The sequence below is a fragment of the Oncorhynchus keta genome, chromosome 30 (assembly GCF_023373465.1).
Source record: "Oncorhynchus keta strain PuntledgeMale-10-30-2019 chromosome 30, Oket_V2, whole genome shotgun sequence".
Taxonomy (NCBI): domain Eukaryota; kingdom Metazoa; phylum Chordata; class Actinopteri; order Salmoniformes; family Salmonidae; genus Oncorhynchus; species Oncorhynchus keta.
The window spans coordinates 11,145,778-11,163,277 of NC_068450.1; the positions used below are offsets into that span (position 1 = coordinate 11,145,778).

At 39.5% G+C, this 17,500-nt stretch overlaps 1 protein-coding gene across 1 annotated transcript in view; it reads right to left on the reverse strand.

The window, feature by feature from the left end:
* The window catches only part of LOC118382414 (gamma-aminobutyric acid receptor subunit beta-2-like), a 122,938-nt gene that overhangs the window by 9,629 nt on the left and 95,809 nt on the right, over nt 1–17,500 (reverse strand). Inside the window, exons 6-7 of the mRNA XM_052486964.1 lie at nt 13,893–14,030; nt 13,243–13,395 (exon numbers count right to left, since the gene is read on the reverse strand). Coding sequence (XP_052342924.1) covers nt 13,243–13,395; nt 13,893–14,030 — 291 coding nt within the window. The remainder of the gene's footprint in view (nt 1–13,242; nt 13,396–13,892; nt 14,031–17,500) is intronic.

Here is a 17,500-nt window from a genome sequence, read left to right on the forward strand (position 1 = left end):
CAACAACGCATGTTCTACAACCTACATTTTAGAACGATGCAAACACTCATGACAACAACGTTTGTAAACATCGTCATTTAATGTCTAAGCTTAATTTGATTTACGGATTGATTGGTTGATTGACTGATGAAATCTCGATAACTTTATTGATCGAATTCTGATGGGCAGTCTTACCCAGGGCCACTCTGGCAGCGGAGGCATCATAGTTGGATCCAGAAGGAGACCCAAGACAGGATGGTGATCAGGATAGAGGGCATGTAGGTCTGGAGGATAAAGTAGCCGATGTTCCTCTTCAGCTTGGAAGCTCAGAGACAGACGTGGGTAGGAACCTGCATGGAGGAAAACAGACAGAACTGTATGTATTTTATTTTGCTTTATTAAACCAGGTAAACCATTAAGAATACATTGTCTTTACAAATAATGACCTGAAGTGGAGGGATCAGAAGTGTAAAAGCAGAGAAAGGTAATATACAGAATATCTGTAGATCACCCCCTGAAAAGCCACTGTGTAGCCATAGATATACAGCACCTACTCATTCCAGGGGTTTGCTTTATTTGGACTAGTTTCTACATTGTAGAATAATAGTGAAGACATCAAAACTATGAAATAACACACGTGGAATCATTTAGTAACCAAAATGGTGTAACCAAATCAAAATATATTTTAGATTTGAGATCTCTTCAAAGTAGCCACCCTTTGCCTTTTGACAGGTTATCACACTCTTGGCATTCTCTCAACCAGTAATCATGAGGAATGCTTTTCCAACAGTCTTTAAAGAGTTCCCACATACGCTACATAGGTATCAAAACGGCCACCACTGTGTACCTGTAGAGAAGACCACGCTCTGGAGACCAGCTTGTAGTCCACGATGGAGAACTGAGGCAGCTCTATTCTCTCCACCCCAGACACTGCTCCATCTCCCTCGCCAGTAGAACTCAATGTCATCAGTGGTGTAGCCATCTGCAATATGTCGAAGATAAACACACAACGCAGAGACAGAGGACTAGAGGTCAAAAAAGGACGATAAGTCAATAGAGTAGTAACGATCAATGGAAATTGTTTTTCTGTAATAGGGAATTATTGATCCATGGTTCAGAGACATGGGAGGAATATGTCTTCTGAAATAGGATACTAGTTATTTGGCCATTGGCTGGTTTTATTGCAAGGATTATACAACTACATGCTGTTCCTTTGTTCTGAGAGAGAATCACTTAGAGAGAATCACTTAGAGAGAATCACTTAGAGAGAATCACTGAGAGAGAATCACTGGAGAGAATCACTGAGAGAGAATCACTGAGAGAGAATCACTGGAGAGAATCACTGAGAGAGAATCACTGGAGAGAATCACTGAGAGAGAATCACTGAGAGAGAATCACTGAGAGAGAATCACTGAGAGAGAATCACTGAGAGAGAATCACTGGAGAGAATCACTGAGAGAGAATCACTGGAGAGAATCACTGAGAGAGAATCACTGAGAGAGAATCACTGAGAGAGAATCACTGGAGAGAATCACTGAGAGAGAATCACTGGAGAGAATCACTGAGAGAGAATCACTGGAGAGAATCACTGAGAGAGAATCACTGAGAGAGAATCACTGAGAGAATCACTGAGAGAGAATCACTGGGGAGAATCACTGAGAGAGAATCACTGAGAGAGAATCACTGAGAGAGAATCACTGAAGAGAATCACTGGAGAGAATCACTGGAGAGAATCACTGGAGAGAATCACTGAGAGAGAATCACTGGAGAGAATCACTGAGAGAGAATCACTGGAGAGAATCACTGGAGAGAATCACTGAGAGAGAATCACTGAGAGAGAATCACTGGAGAGAATCACTGGAGAGAATCACTGGAGAGAATCACTGAGAGAGAATCACTGGAGAGAATCACTGAGAGAGAATCACTGGAGAGAATCACTGAGAGAGAATCACTGAGAGAGAATCACTGAGAGAGAATCACTGAGAGAGAATCACTGAGAAGAATCACTGGAGAGAATCACTGAGAGAGAATCACTGGAGAGAATCACTGAGAGAGAATCACTGAGAGAGAATCACTGAGAGAATCACTGAGAGAGAATCCACTGAGAGAGAATCACTGGAGAGAATCACTGAGAGAGAATCACTGAGAGAGAATCACTGGAGAGAACCACTGGAGAGAATCACTGAGAGAGAATCACTGGAGAGAATCACAGGAAAGAGCATCACTGAGGAAAAGGGAGAATGACCATCTACCTCCCTGTGTGACGTGTCCTCTTTGAATAAACCTATTTTCCTCCCCAGATTTGCTTTGGAGTTTGTGTTATTGAAGAATAACATAAATTGCTAACAACAGATACTGGAGATTCAGAACACACACAACACTTTTTATTTGAACTTTATTTGAACTAGGCAAGTCAGTTAAGAAAAAATCTTATTTTCATTGACGGCCTAGGAACTGCCTTGTTCGGGGGCAGAACGACAGATTTGTACCTTGTTAGCTCGGGGGGTTGAACATGCAACCTTCCGGTTACTAGTCCAACGCTCTAACCACTAGGCTACCCTGCCGCCCCACAATAACACAGAGTGCCAGAATGGTAGGAATGGCTATGGCCTATGTCAAACGGCAGGGACGCTCTCACACACGTTGAGTAGATGTTCCTCAAAGATGATATTCTTGTTCCTGTAATGCTTACTATTTATATATCAACAATTTATATTCCGGTGTGTCAAATGTTACTGGAGAACATAATGTTAGGTTTAATATTAAATACAATTATAAATGGAGATTTCAAAGAACATTTCAGGGGACCAAAATGGTTAGCTAACTGGGTAGATCCTCTGTTCAGTTTACATGGATGAAGCCCCATGCAGCAACTCATGGACCCTTCTGTTGTGATAACCCTTCTGTTGTGATAACCCTTCTGTTGTGATAACCCTTCTGTTTTGATAACCCTTCTGTTGTGATAACCCTTCTGTTGTGATAACCCTTCTGTTGTGATAACCCTTCTGTTGTGATAACCCTTCTGTTGTGATAACCCTTCTGTTTTGATAACCCTTCTGTTGTGATAACCCTTCTGTTTTGATAACCCTTCTGTTGTGATAACCCTTCTGTTTTGATAACCCTTCTGTTGTGATAACCCTTCTGTTTTGATAACCCTTCTGTTGTGATAACCCTTCTGTTGTGATAACCATTCTGTTGTGATAACCCTTCTGTTTTGATAACCCTTCTGTTGTGATAACCCTTCTGTTTTGATAACCCTTCTGTTTTGATAACCCTTCTGTTGTGATAACCCTTCTGTTGTGATAACCCTTCTGTTGTGACAACCCTTCTGTTTTGATAACCCTTCTGTTGTGATAACCCTTCTGTTGTGATAACCCTTCTGTTGTGATAACCCTTCTGTTTTGATAACCCTTCTGTTGTGATAACCCTTCTGTTTTGATAACCCTTCTGTTGTGATAACCCTTCTGTTTTGATAACCCTTCTGTTGTGATAACCCTTCTGTTGTGATAACCCTTCTGTTGTGATAACCCTTCTGTTTTGATAACCCTTCTGTTGTGATAACCCTTCTGTTGTGATAACCCTTCTGTTGTGATAACCCTTCTGTTGTGATAACCCTTCTGTTGTGATAACCCTTCTGTTGTGATAACCCTTCTGTTGTGATAACCCTTCTGTTGTGATAACCCTTCTGTTGTGATAACCCTTCTGTTGTGTTAACCATTCTGTTGTGATAACCCTTCTGTTGTGATAACCCTTCTGTTTTGATAACCCTTCTGTTGTGATAACCCTTCTGTTGTGATAACCCCTTCTGTTGTGATAACCCTTCTGTTGTGTTAACCCTTCTGTTGTGATAACCCTTCTGTTGTGTTAACCCTTCTGTTGTGATAACCCTTCTGTTGTGATAACCCCTTCTGTTGTGATAACCCTTCTGTTGTGATAACCCTTCTGTTGTGATAACCCTTCTGTTTTGATAACCCTTCTGTTGTGATAACCCTTCTGTTGTGATAACCCTTCTGTTGTGATAACCCTTCTGTTGTGATAACCCTTCTGTTGTGTTAACCCTTCTGTTGTGATAACCCTTCTGTTGTGTCCTTCTGTAGCTCAGTGTGGTAGAGCATGGCGCTTGTAACGCCAGGTTAGTGGGTTCGATTCCCGGGACCACCCATACGTACGAATGTATGCACACATGACTGTAAGTCGCTTTGGATAAAGCGTCTGCTAAATGGCATATATTATTATATATATTATAACCCTTCTGTTGTGATAACCCTTCTGTTTTGATAACCCTTCTGTTGTGATAACCCTTCTGTTGTGATAACCCTTCTGTTGTGATAACCCCTTCTGTTAACACTATGACAACAACGCATGTTCTAACACTATGACAACAACAACGCATGTTCTAACACTATGACAACAACACATGTTCTAAACAACATTTTAGAATGACAGCAAACACTATGACAACAACGCATGTTCTAACACTATGACAACAACGCATGTTCTACACTATGACAACATGATGACAACAAATGTTCTAACACTATGACAACAACGCATGTTCTAACACTATGACAACAACGCATGTTCTAACACTATGACAACAACGCATGTTCTAACCGCGATGACAACAACGTATGTTCTACACTATGACAACAACGTATGTTCTACACTATGACAAAAACGTATGTTCTAACACTATGACAACAACGTATGTTCTACACTGTTGTTCTAACACTATGACAACAACGCATGTTCTAACACTATGACAACAACGCATGTTCTAACACTATGACAACAACGCATGTTCTAACACTATGACAACAACGCATGTTCTAACACTATGACAACAACGCATGTTCTAACACTATGACAACAACGTATGTTCTACACTATGACAACAACGCATGTTCTACACTATGACAACAACGTATGTTCTACAATATGACAACGCACTATGACAACAATGCATGTCTAAACACTATGACAACAACGCATGTTCTAACACTATGACAACAACGTATGTTCTAACACTATGACAACAACGCATGTTCTAACACTATGACAACAACGCATGTTCTAACACTATGACAACAACGCATGTTCTAACACTATGACAACAACGCATGTTCTAACACTATGAGCAACAACGCATGTTCTAACAGTATGACGCATGTTCTAACACTATGACAACAACGTATGTTCTAACACTATGACAACAACGTATGTTCTAACACTATGACAACAACGCATGTTCTAACACAACATGACAACAGTATGACAACGCATGTTCTAACACTATGACAACAACGCACAACAAACGCATGTTCTAACACTATGACAACAACGCATGTTCTAACACTATGACAACAACGTATGTTCTAACACTATGACAACAACGCATGTTCTACAACACTATGACAACAACGCATGTTCTAACACTATGACAACAACGCATGTTCTAACAGTATGACAACAACGCATGTTCCTAACACTATGACAACAACGCATGTTCTAACACTATGACAACAACGCATGTTCTAACACTGACAACAACGCATGTTCTAACACTATGACAACAACGCATGTTCTAACACTATGACAACAACGACAACAACAGTATGTTTCATGTTCATGTTCTAACACTGACAACAACACATGTTCTAACACTATGACAACAACAACATGTTCTAACACTATGACAACAACGCATGTTCTAACACTATGACAACAACGCATGTTCTAACACTGACAACAACGCATGTTCTAACACTATGACAACAACGTATGTTGTAACACTATGACAACAACGCATGTTCTAACACTATGACAACAAACGTATGTTCTAACACTGACAACAACGCATGTTCTAACACTATGACAACAACGCATGTTCTAACACTATGACAACAACGCATGTTCTAACACTATGACAACAACGCATGTTCTAACACTGACAACAACGCATGTTCTAACACTATGACAACAACGCATGTTCTAACACTATGACAACAAACAACGCATGTTCTAACACGTATGACAACAACAACGCATGTTCTAACACTATGACAACAACGCATGTTCTAACACTATGACAACAACGCATGTTTTAACACTATGACAACAACGTATGTTCTAACACTATGACAACAACGCATGTTCTAACACTATGACAACAACGCATGTTCTAACACTATGACAACAACGCATGTTCTAACACTATGACAACAACGTATGTTCTAACACTATGACAACAACGCATGTTTAACACTATGACAACAACGTATGTTCTAACACTATGACAACAACGCATGTTTTAACACTATGACAACAACGTATGTTCTAACACTATGACAACAATGTATGTTTCTAACACTATGACAACAACGCATGTTCTAACACTATGACAACAACGCATGTTCTAACACTATGACAACAACGCATGTTCTAACACTATGACAACAACGCATGTTCAAACACTATGACAACAACGCATGTTCTAACACTATGACAACAACGCATGTTCTAACACTATGACAACAACGCATGTTCTAACACTATGACAACAACGCATGTTCTAACACTATGACAACAACGCATGTTCTAACACTATGACAACAACGCATGTTCTAACACTATGACAACAACGCATGTTCTAACACTATGACAACAACGCATGTTCTAACACTATGACAACAACGCATGTTCTAACACTATGACAACAACGTATGTTCTACACTATGACAACAACGCATGTTCTACACTATGACAACAACGCATGTTCTAACACTATGACAACAACGCATGTTCTAACACTATGACAACAACGCATGTTTTAACACTATGACAACAACGTATGTTCTACACTATGACAACAACGCATGTTCTAACACTATGACAACAACGTATGTTCTAACACTATGACAACAAGCATGTTCTACACTATGACAACAACGTATGTTCTACACTATGACAACAACGTATGTTCTACACTATGACAACAACGTATGTTCTACACTATGACAACAACGCATGTTCTAACACTGACAACAACGCATGTTCTAACACTATGACAACAACGCATGTTCTAACACTATGAAAACAACGCATGTTCTAACACTATGACAACAACGCATGTTCTAACACTATGACAACAACGCATGTTCTAACACTATGACAACAACGCATGTTTTAACACTATGACAACAACGTATGTTCTAACACTATGACAACAACGCATGTTCTAACACTATGACAACAACGCATGTTCTAACACTATGACAACAACGTATGTTCTAACACTATGACAACAACGCATGTTTTAACACTATGACAACAACGTATGTTCTAACACTATGACAACAACGTATGTTTTAACACTATGACAACAACGTATGTTCTAACACTATGACAACAATGTATGTTCTACACTATGACAACAACGCATGTTCTAACACTATGACAACAACGCATGTTCTAACACTATGACAACAACGCATGTTCTAACACTATGACAACAACGCATGTTCAAACACTATGACAACAACGCATGTTCTAACACTATGACAACAACGCATGTTCTAACACTATGACAACAACGCATGTTCTAACACTATGACAACAACGCATGTTCTAACACTATGACAACAACGCATGTTCTAACACTATGACAACAACGCATGTTCTAACACTATGACAACAACGCATGTTCTAACACTATGACAACAACGCATGTTCTAACACTATGACAACAACGCATGTTCTAACACTATGACAACAACGTATGTTCTACACTATGACAACAACGCATGTTCTACACTATGACAACAACGCATGTTCTAACACTATGACAACAACGCATGTTCTAACACTATGACAACAACGCATGTTTTAACACTATGACAACAACGTATGTTCTACACTATGACAACAACGCATGTTCTAACACTATGACAACAACGTATGTTCTAACACTATGACAACAACGCATGTTCTACACTATGACAACAACGTATGTTCTACACTATGACAACAACGTATGTTCTACACTATGACAACAACGTATGTTCTACACTATGACAACAACGCATGTTCTACACTATGACAACAACGTATGTTCTACACTATGACAACAACGCATGTTCTACACTATGACAACAACGTATGTTCTACACTATGACAACAACGCATGTTCTAACACTATGACAACAACGTATGTTCTAACACTATGACAACAACGCATGTTCTACACTATGACAACAACGCATGTTCTAACACTATGACAACAACGCATGTTCTAACACTATGACAACAACGCATGTTCTAACACTATGACAACAACGCATGTTCTAACACTATGACAACAACGTATGTTCTACACTATGACAACAACGTATGTTCTAACACTATGACAACAACGCATGTTCTAACACTATGACAACAACGCATGTTCTAACACTATGACAACAACGTATGTTCTACACTATGACAACAACGCATGTTCTAACACTATGACAACAACGTATGTTCTAACACTATGACAACAACGCATGTTCTAACACTATGACAACAACGTATGTTCTAACACTATGACAACAACGTATGTTCTAACACTATGACAACAACGTATGTTCTAACACTATGACAACAACGCATGTTCTAACACTATGACAACAACGCATGTTCTAACACTATGACAACAACGCATGTTCTAACACTATGACAACAACGCATGTTCTAACACTATGACAACAACGCATGTTCTAACACTATGACAACAACGCATGTTCTAACACTATGACAACAACGCATGTTCTAACACTATGACAACAACGTATGTTCTAACACTATGACAACAACGCATGTTCTAACACTATGACAACAACGCATGTTCTAACACTATGACAACAACGCATGTTCTAACACTATGACAACAACGCATGTTCTAACACTATGACAACAACGCATGTTCTAACACTATGACAACAACGCATGTTCTAACACTATGACAACAACGCATGTTCTAACACTATGACAACAACGTATGTTCTACACTATAACAACAACGCATGTTCTACACTATGACAACAACGTATGTTCTAACACTATGACAACAACGCATGTTCTGCACTATGACAACAACGCATGTTCTAACACTGACAACAACGCATGTTCTACACTATGACAACAACGCATGTTCTAACACTATGACAACAACGTATGTTCTAACACTATGACAACAACGCATGTTCTAACACTATGACAACAACGCATGTTCTACACTATGACAACAACGCATGTTCTAACACTATGACAACAACGCATGTTCTAACACTATGACAACAACGCATGTTCTACACTATGACAACAACGTATGTTCTAACACTGACAACAACGCATGTTCTAACACTATGACAACAACGTATGTTGTAACACTATGACAACAACGTATGTTCTAACACTATGACAACAACGCATGTTCTAACACTATGACAACAACGCATGTTCTAACACTATGACAACAACGCATGTTCTAACACTATGACAACAACGCATGTTCTAACACTATGACAACAACGTATGTTCTAACACTGACAACAACGCATGTTCTAACACTATGACAACAACGCATGTTCTAACACTATGACAACAACGCATGTTCTAACACTATGACAACAACGCATGTTCTAACACTATGACAACAACGCATGTTCTAACACTGACAACAACGCATGTTCTAACACTATGACAACAACGCATGTTCTAACACTATGACAACAACGTATGTTCTACACTATGACAACAACGCATGTTCTAACACTATGACAACAACGTATGTTCTAACACTATGACAACAACGCATGTTCTAACACTATGACAACAACGTATGTTCTAACACTATGACAACAACGTATGTTCTAACACTATGACAACAACGTATGTTCTAACACTATGACAACAACGCATGTTCTAACACTATGACAACAACGCATGTTCTAACACTATGACAACAACGCATGTTCTAACACTATGACAACAACGCATGTTCTAACACTATGACAACAACGCATGTTCTAACACTATGACAACAACGCATGTTCTAACACTATGACAACAACGCATGTTCTAACACTATGACAACAACGTATGTTCTAACACTATGACAACAACGCATGTTCTAACACTATGACAACAACGCATGTTCTAACACTATGACAACAACGCATGTTTCTAACACTATGACAACAACGCATGTTCTAACACTATGACAACAACGCATGTTCTAACACTATGACAACAACGCATGTTCTAACACTATGACAACAACGCATGTTCTAACACTATGACAACAACGCATGTTCTAACACTATGGCAACAACGTATGTTCTACACTATGACAACAACGCATGTTCTACACTATGACAACAACGTATGTTCTAACACTATGACAACAACGCATGTTCTGCACTATGACAACAACGCATGTTCTAACACGATGACAACAACGCATGTTCTAACACTATGACAACAATGCATGTTCTAACACTATGACAACAACGCATGTTCTAACACTATGACAACAACGTATGTTCTACACTATGACAACAACGCATGTTCTAACACTATGACAACAACGTATGTTCTAACACTATGACAACAACGCATGTTCTAACACTATGACAACAACGTATGTTCTAACACTATGACAACAACGCATGTTCTAACACTATGACAACAACGTATGTTCTAACACTATGACAACAACGCATGTTCTAACACTATGACAACAACGCATGTTCTAACACTATGACAACAACGCATGTTCTAACACTATGACAACAACGCATGTTCTAACACTATGACAACAACGCATGTTCTAACACTATGACAACAACGCATGTTCTAACACTATGACAACAACGCATGTTCTAACACTATGACAACAACGCATGTTCTAACACTATGACAACAACGTATGTTCTAACACTATGACAACAACGCATGTTCTAACACTATGACAACAACGCATGTTCTAACACTATGACAACAACGCATGTTCTAACACTATGACAACAACGCATGTTCTAACACTATGACAACAACGCATGTTCTAACACTATGACAACAACGCATGTTCTAACACTATGGCAACAACGTATGTTCTACACTATGACAACAACGCATGTTCTACACTATGACAACAACGTATGTTCTAACACTATGACAACAACGCATGTTCTACACTATGACAACAACGCATGTTCTAACACGATGACAACAACGCATGTTCTACACTATGACAACAACGCATGTTCTAACACTATGACAACAATGTATGTTCTAACACTATGACAACAACGCATGTTCTAACACTATGACAACAACGCATGTTCTACACTATGACAACAACGCATGTTCTAACACTATGACAACAACGCATGTTCTAACACTATGACAACAACGCATGTTCTACACTATGACAACAACGTATGTTCTAACACTATGACAACAACGCATGTTCTAACACTATGACAACAACGCATGTTCTAACACTATGACAACAACGCATGTTCTAACACTATGACAACAACGCATGTTCTAACACTATGACAACAACGTATGTTCTAACACTATGACAACAACGCATGTTCTAACACTATGACAACAACGCATGTTCTAACACTATGACAACAACGCATGTTCTACACTATGACAACAAACGCATGTTCTACACTATAACAACAACGCATGTTCTAACACTATGACAACAACGTATGTTCTAACACTATGACAACAACGCATGTTCTAACACTATGACAACAACGCATGTTCTAACACTATGACAACAACGCATGTTCTACACTATGACAACAACGCATGTTCTACACTATGACAACAACGCATGTTCTACACTATGACAACAACGCATGTTCTACACTATGACAACAACGCATGTTCTACACTATGACAACAACGCATGTTCTAACACTATGACAACAACGCATGTTCTAACACTATGACAACAACGCATGTTTTAACACTATGACAACAATGTATGTTCTACACTATGACAACAACGCATGTTCTAACACTATGACAACAACGCATGTTCTAACACTATGACAACAACGTATGTTCTACACTATGACAACAACGCATGTTCTAACACTATGACAACAACGCATGTTCTACACTATGACAACAACGCATGTTCTAACACTATGACAACAACGTATGTTCTAACACTATGACAACAACGCATGTTCTAACACTATGACAACAATGTATGTTCTACACTATGACAACAACGCATGTTCTAACACTATGACAACAACGCATGTTCTAACACTATGACAACAACGCATGTTCTAACACTATGACAACAACGCATGTTCTAACACTGACAACAACGCATGTTCTAACAGTATGACAACAACGCATGTTCTAACACTATGACAACAACGCATGTTCTAACACTATGACAACAACGTATGTTCTAACACTATGACAACAACGCATGTTCTAACACTATGACAACAACGTATGTTCTAACACTATGACAACAACGCATGTTCTAACACTATGACAACAACGCATGTTCTAACACTATGACAACAATGCATGTTCTAACACTATGACAACAACGCATGTTCTAACACTATGACAACAACGCATGATCTAACACTATGACAACAACGTATGTTCTAACACTATGACAACAACGTATGTTCTAACACTATGACAACAACGCATGTTCTAACACTATGACAACAATGTATGTTCTACACTATGACAACAACGCATGTTCTAACACTATGACAACAACGCATGTTCTAACACTATGACAACAACGCATGTTCTAACACTATGACAACAACGCATGTTCTAACACTGACAACAACGCATGTTCTAACAGTATGACAACAACGCATGTTCTAACACTATGACAACAACGCATGTTCTAACACTATGACAACAACGCATGTTCTAACACTATGACAACAATGTATGTTCTACACTATGGCAACAACGCATGTTCTAACACTATGACAACAACGTATGTTCTAACACTATGACAACAACGTATGTTCTACACTATGGCAACAACGCATGTTCTACGACATTTTAGAACGATGCAAACACTATGACAACAACGTTTGTAAACATCGTCATTTAATGTCTAAGTTTAATTTGATTTACGGATTGATTGGTTGATTGACTGATGAAATCTCGATAACTTTATTGATCGAATTTGATGGGCAGTCTTACCCAGGGCCACTCTGGCAGCGGAGGCATCATAGTTGATCCAGAAGGAGACCCAAGACAGGATGGTGATCAGGATAGAGGGCATGTAGGTCTGGAGGATAAAGTAGCCGATGTTCCTCTTCAGCTTGAAGCTCAGAGACAGGCGTGGGTAGGAACCTGCATGGAGGAAAACAGACAGAACTGTATGTATTTTATTTTGCTTTATTAAACCAGGTAAACCATTAAGAATACATTGTCTTTTACAAATAATGACCTGAAGTGGAGGGATCAGAAGTGTAAAAGCAGAGAAAGGTAATATACAGAATATCTGTGGATCATCCCCTGAAAAGCCACTGTGTAGCCATAGATATACAGCACCTACTCATTCCAGGGGTTTGCTTTATTTGGACTAGTTTCTACATTGTAGAATAATAGTGAAGACATCAAAACTATGAAATAACACATGTGGAATCATTTAGTAACCAAAATGGTGTAACCAAATTAAAATATATTTTAGATTTGAGATTCTTCAAAGTAGCCACCCTTTGCCTTTTGACAGGTTATCACACTCTTGGCATTCTCTCAACCAGTAATCATGAGGAATGCTTTTCCAACAGTCTTTAAAGAGTTCCCACATACGCTACATAGGTATCAAAACGGCCACCACTGTGTACCTGTAGAGAAGACCACGTTCTTGGAGACCAGCTTGTAGTCCACGATGGAGAACTGAGGCAGCTCTATTCTCTCCACCCCAGACACTGCTCCATCTCCCCCTCGCCAGTAGAACTCAATGTCATCAGTGGTGTAGCCATCTGCAATATGTCGAAGATAAACACACAACGCAGAGACAGAGGAGTAGAGGTCAAAAGGACGATAAGTCAAAAGAGTAGTAACGATCAATGGAAATTGTTTTTTCTGTAATAGGGAATTATTGATCCATGGTTCAGAGACATGGGAGGAATATGTCTTCTGAAATAGGATACTAGTTATTTGGCCATTGGCTGGTTTTATTGCAAGGATTATACAACTACATGCTGTTCCTTTGTTCTGGAGAGAATCACTTAGAGAGAATCACTTAGAGAGAATCACTTAGAGAGAATCACTGAGAGAGAATCACTGGAGAGAATCACTGAGAGAGAATCACTGAGAGAGAATCACTGGAGAGAATCACTGAGAGAGAATCACTGGAGAGAATCACTGAGAGAGAATCACTGAGAGAGAATCACTGAGAGAGAATCACTGAGAGAGAATCACTGAGAGAGAATCACTGGAGAGAATCACTGAGAGAGAATCACTGGAGAGAATCACTGAGAGAGAATCACTGAGAGAGAATCACTGGAGAGAATCACTGGAGAGAATCACTGAGAGAGAATCACTGGAGAGAATCACTGAGAGAGAATCACTGGAGAGAATCACTGAGAGAGAATCACTGAGAGAGAATCACTGGAGAGAATCACTGAGAGAGAATCACTGGGGAGAATCACTGAGAGAGAATCACTGAGAGAGAATCACTGAGAGAGAATCACTGGAGAGAATCACTGGAGAGAATCACTGGAGAGAATCACTGGAGAGAATCACTGAGAGAGAATCACTGGAGAGAATCACTGAGAGAGAATCACTGGAGAGAATCACTGGAGAGAATCACTGAGAGAGAATCACTGAGAGAGAATCACTGGAGAGAATCACTGGAGAGAATCACTGGAGAGAATCACTAGAGAATCACTGGAGAGAATCACTGGAGAGAATCACTGGAGAGAATCACTGGAGAGAATCACTGAGAGAGAATCACTGAGAGAGAATCACTGAGAGAGAATCACTGAGAGAGAATCACTGGAGAGAATCACTGAGAGAGAATCACTGGAGAGAATCACTGAGAGAGAATCACTGAGAGAGAATCACTGGAGAGAATCACTGAGAGAGAATCACTGAGAGAGAATCACTGGAGAGAATCACTGAGAGAGAATCACTGAGAGAGAATCACTGGAGAGAACCACTGGAGAGAATCACTGAGAGAGAATCACTGGAGAGAATCACAGGAAAGAGCATCACTGAGGACAGGGGAGAATGACCATCTACCTCCCTGTGTGACGTGTCCTCTTTGAATAAACCTATTTTCCTCCCCCAGATTTGCTTTGGAGTTTGTGTTATTGAAGAATAACATAAATTGCTAACAACAGATACTGGAGATTCAGAACACACACAACACTTTTTATTTTAACTTTATTTGAACTAGGCAAGTCAGTTAAGAAAAAAATCTTATTTTCATTGACGGCCTAGGAACTGCCTTGTTCGGGGGCAGAACGACAGATTTGTACCTTGTTAGCTCGGGGGGTTGAACATGCAACCTTCCGGTTACTAGTCCAACGCTCTAACCACTAGGCTACCCTGCCGCCCCACAATAACACAGAGTGCCAGAATGGTAGGAATGGCTATGGCCTATGTCAAACGGCAGGGACGCTCTCACACACGTTGAGTAGATGTTCCTCAAAGATGATATTCTTGTTCCTGTAATGCTTACTATTTATATATCAACAATTTATATTCCGGTGTGTCAAATGTTACTGGAGAACATAATGTTAGGTTTAATATTAAATACAATTATAAATGGAGATTTCAAAGAACATTTCAGGGGACCAAAAATGGTTAGCTAACTGGGTAGATCCTCTGTTCAGTTTACATGGATGAAGCCCCATGCAGCAACTCATGGACCCTTCTGTTGTGATAACCCTTCTGTTGTGATAACCCTTCTGTTTTGATAACCCTTCTGTTGTGATAACCCTTCTGTTGTGTTAACCCTTCTGTTTTGATAACCCTTCTGTTGTGATAACCCTTCTGTTTTGATAACCCTTCTGTTGTGATAACCCTTCTGTTTTGATAACCCTTCTGTTGTGATAACCCTTCTGTTTTGATAACCCTTCTGTTGTGATAACCCTTCTGTTTTGATAACCCTTCTGTTGTGATAACCCTTCTGTTTTGATAACCCTTCTGTTGTGATAACCCTTCTGTTGTGATAACCATTCTGTTGTGATAACCCTTCTATTTTGATAACCCTTCTGTTGTGATAACCCTTCTGTTTTGATAACCCTTCTGTTTTGATAACCCTTCTGTTGTGATAACCCTTCTGTTGTGATAACCCTTCTGTTGTGACAACCCTTCTGTTTTGATACCCCTTCTGTTGTGATAACCCTTCTGTTGTGATAACCCTTCTGTTGTGATAACCCTTCTGTTTTGATAACCCTTCTGTTGTGATAACCCTTCTGTTTTGATAACCCTTCTGTTGTGATAACCCTTCTGTTTTGATAACCCTTCTGTTGTGATAACCCTTCTGTTGTGATAACCCTTCTGTTGTGATAACCCTTCTGTTTTGATAACCCTTCTGTTGTGATAACCCTTCTGTTTTGATAACCCTTCTGTTGTGATAACCCTTCTGTTGTGATAACCCTTCTGTTTTGATAACCCTTCTGTTGTGATAACCCTTCTGTTGTGATAACCCTTCTGTTTTGATAACCCTTCTGTTGTGATAACCCTTCTGTTGTGTTAACCATTCTGTTGTGATAACCCCTTCTGTTGTGATAACCCTTCTGTTTTGATAACCCTTCTGTTGTGATAACCCTTCTGTTGTGATAACCCCTTCTGTTGTGATAACCCTTCTGTTGTGTTAACCCTTCTGTTGTGATAACGCTTCTGTTGTGATAACCCTTCTGTTGTGATAACCCTTCTGTTGTGATAACCCCTTCTGTTGTGATAACCCTTATGTTTTGATAACCCTTCTGTTGTGATAACCCTTCTGTTTTGATAACCCTTCTGTTGTGATAACCCTTCTGTTGTGATAACCATTCTGTTGTGATAACCATTCTGTTGTGATAACCCTTCTGTTGTGTTAACCCTTCTGTTGTGATAACCCTTCTGTTGTGTCCTTCTGTAGCTCAGTTGGTAGAGCATGGCGCTTGTAACGCCAGGTTAGTGGGTTCGATTCCCGGGACCACCCATACGTAGAATGTATGCACACATGACTGTAAGTCGCTTTGGATAAAGCGTCTGCTAAATGGCATATATTATTATATATATTATAACCCTTCTGTTGTGATAACCCTTCTGTTTTGATAACCCTTCTGTTGTGATAACCCTTCTGTTGTGATAACCCTTCTGTTGTGATAACCCCTTCTGTTGTGATAACCCTTCTGTTGTGATAACCCCTTCTGTTGTGATAACCCTTCTGTTGTGATAACCCTTCTGTTTTGATAACCCTTCTGTTGTGATAACCCTTCTGTTTTGATAACCC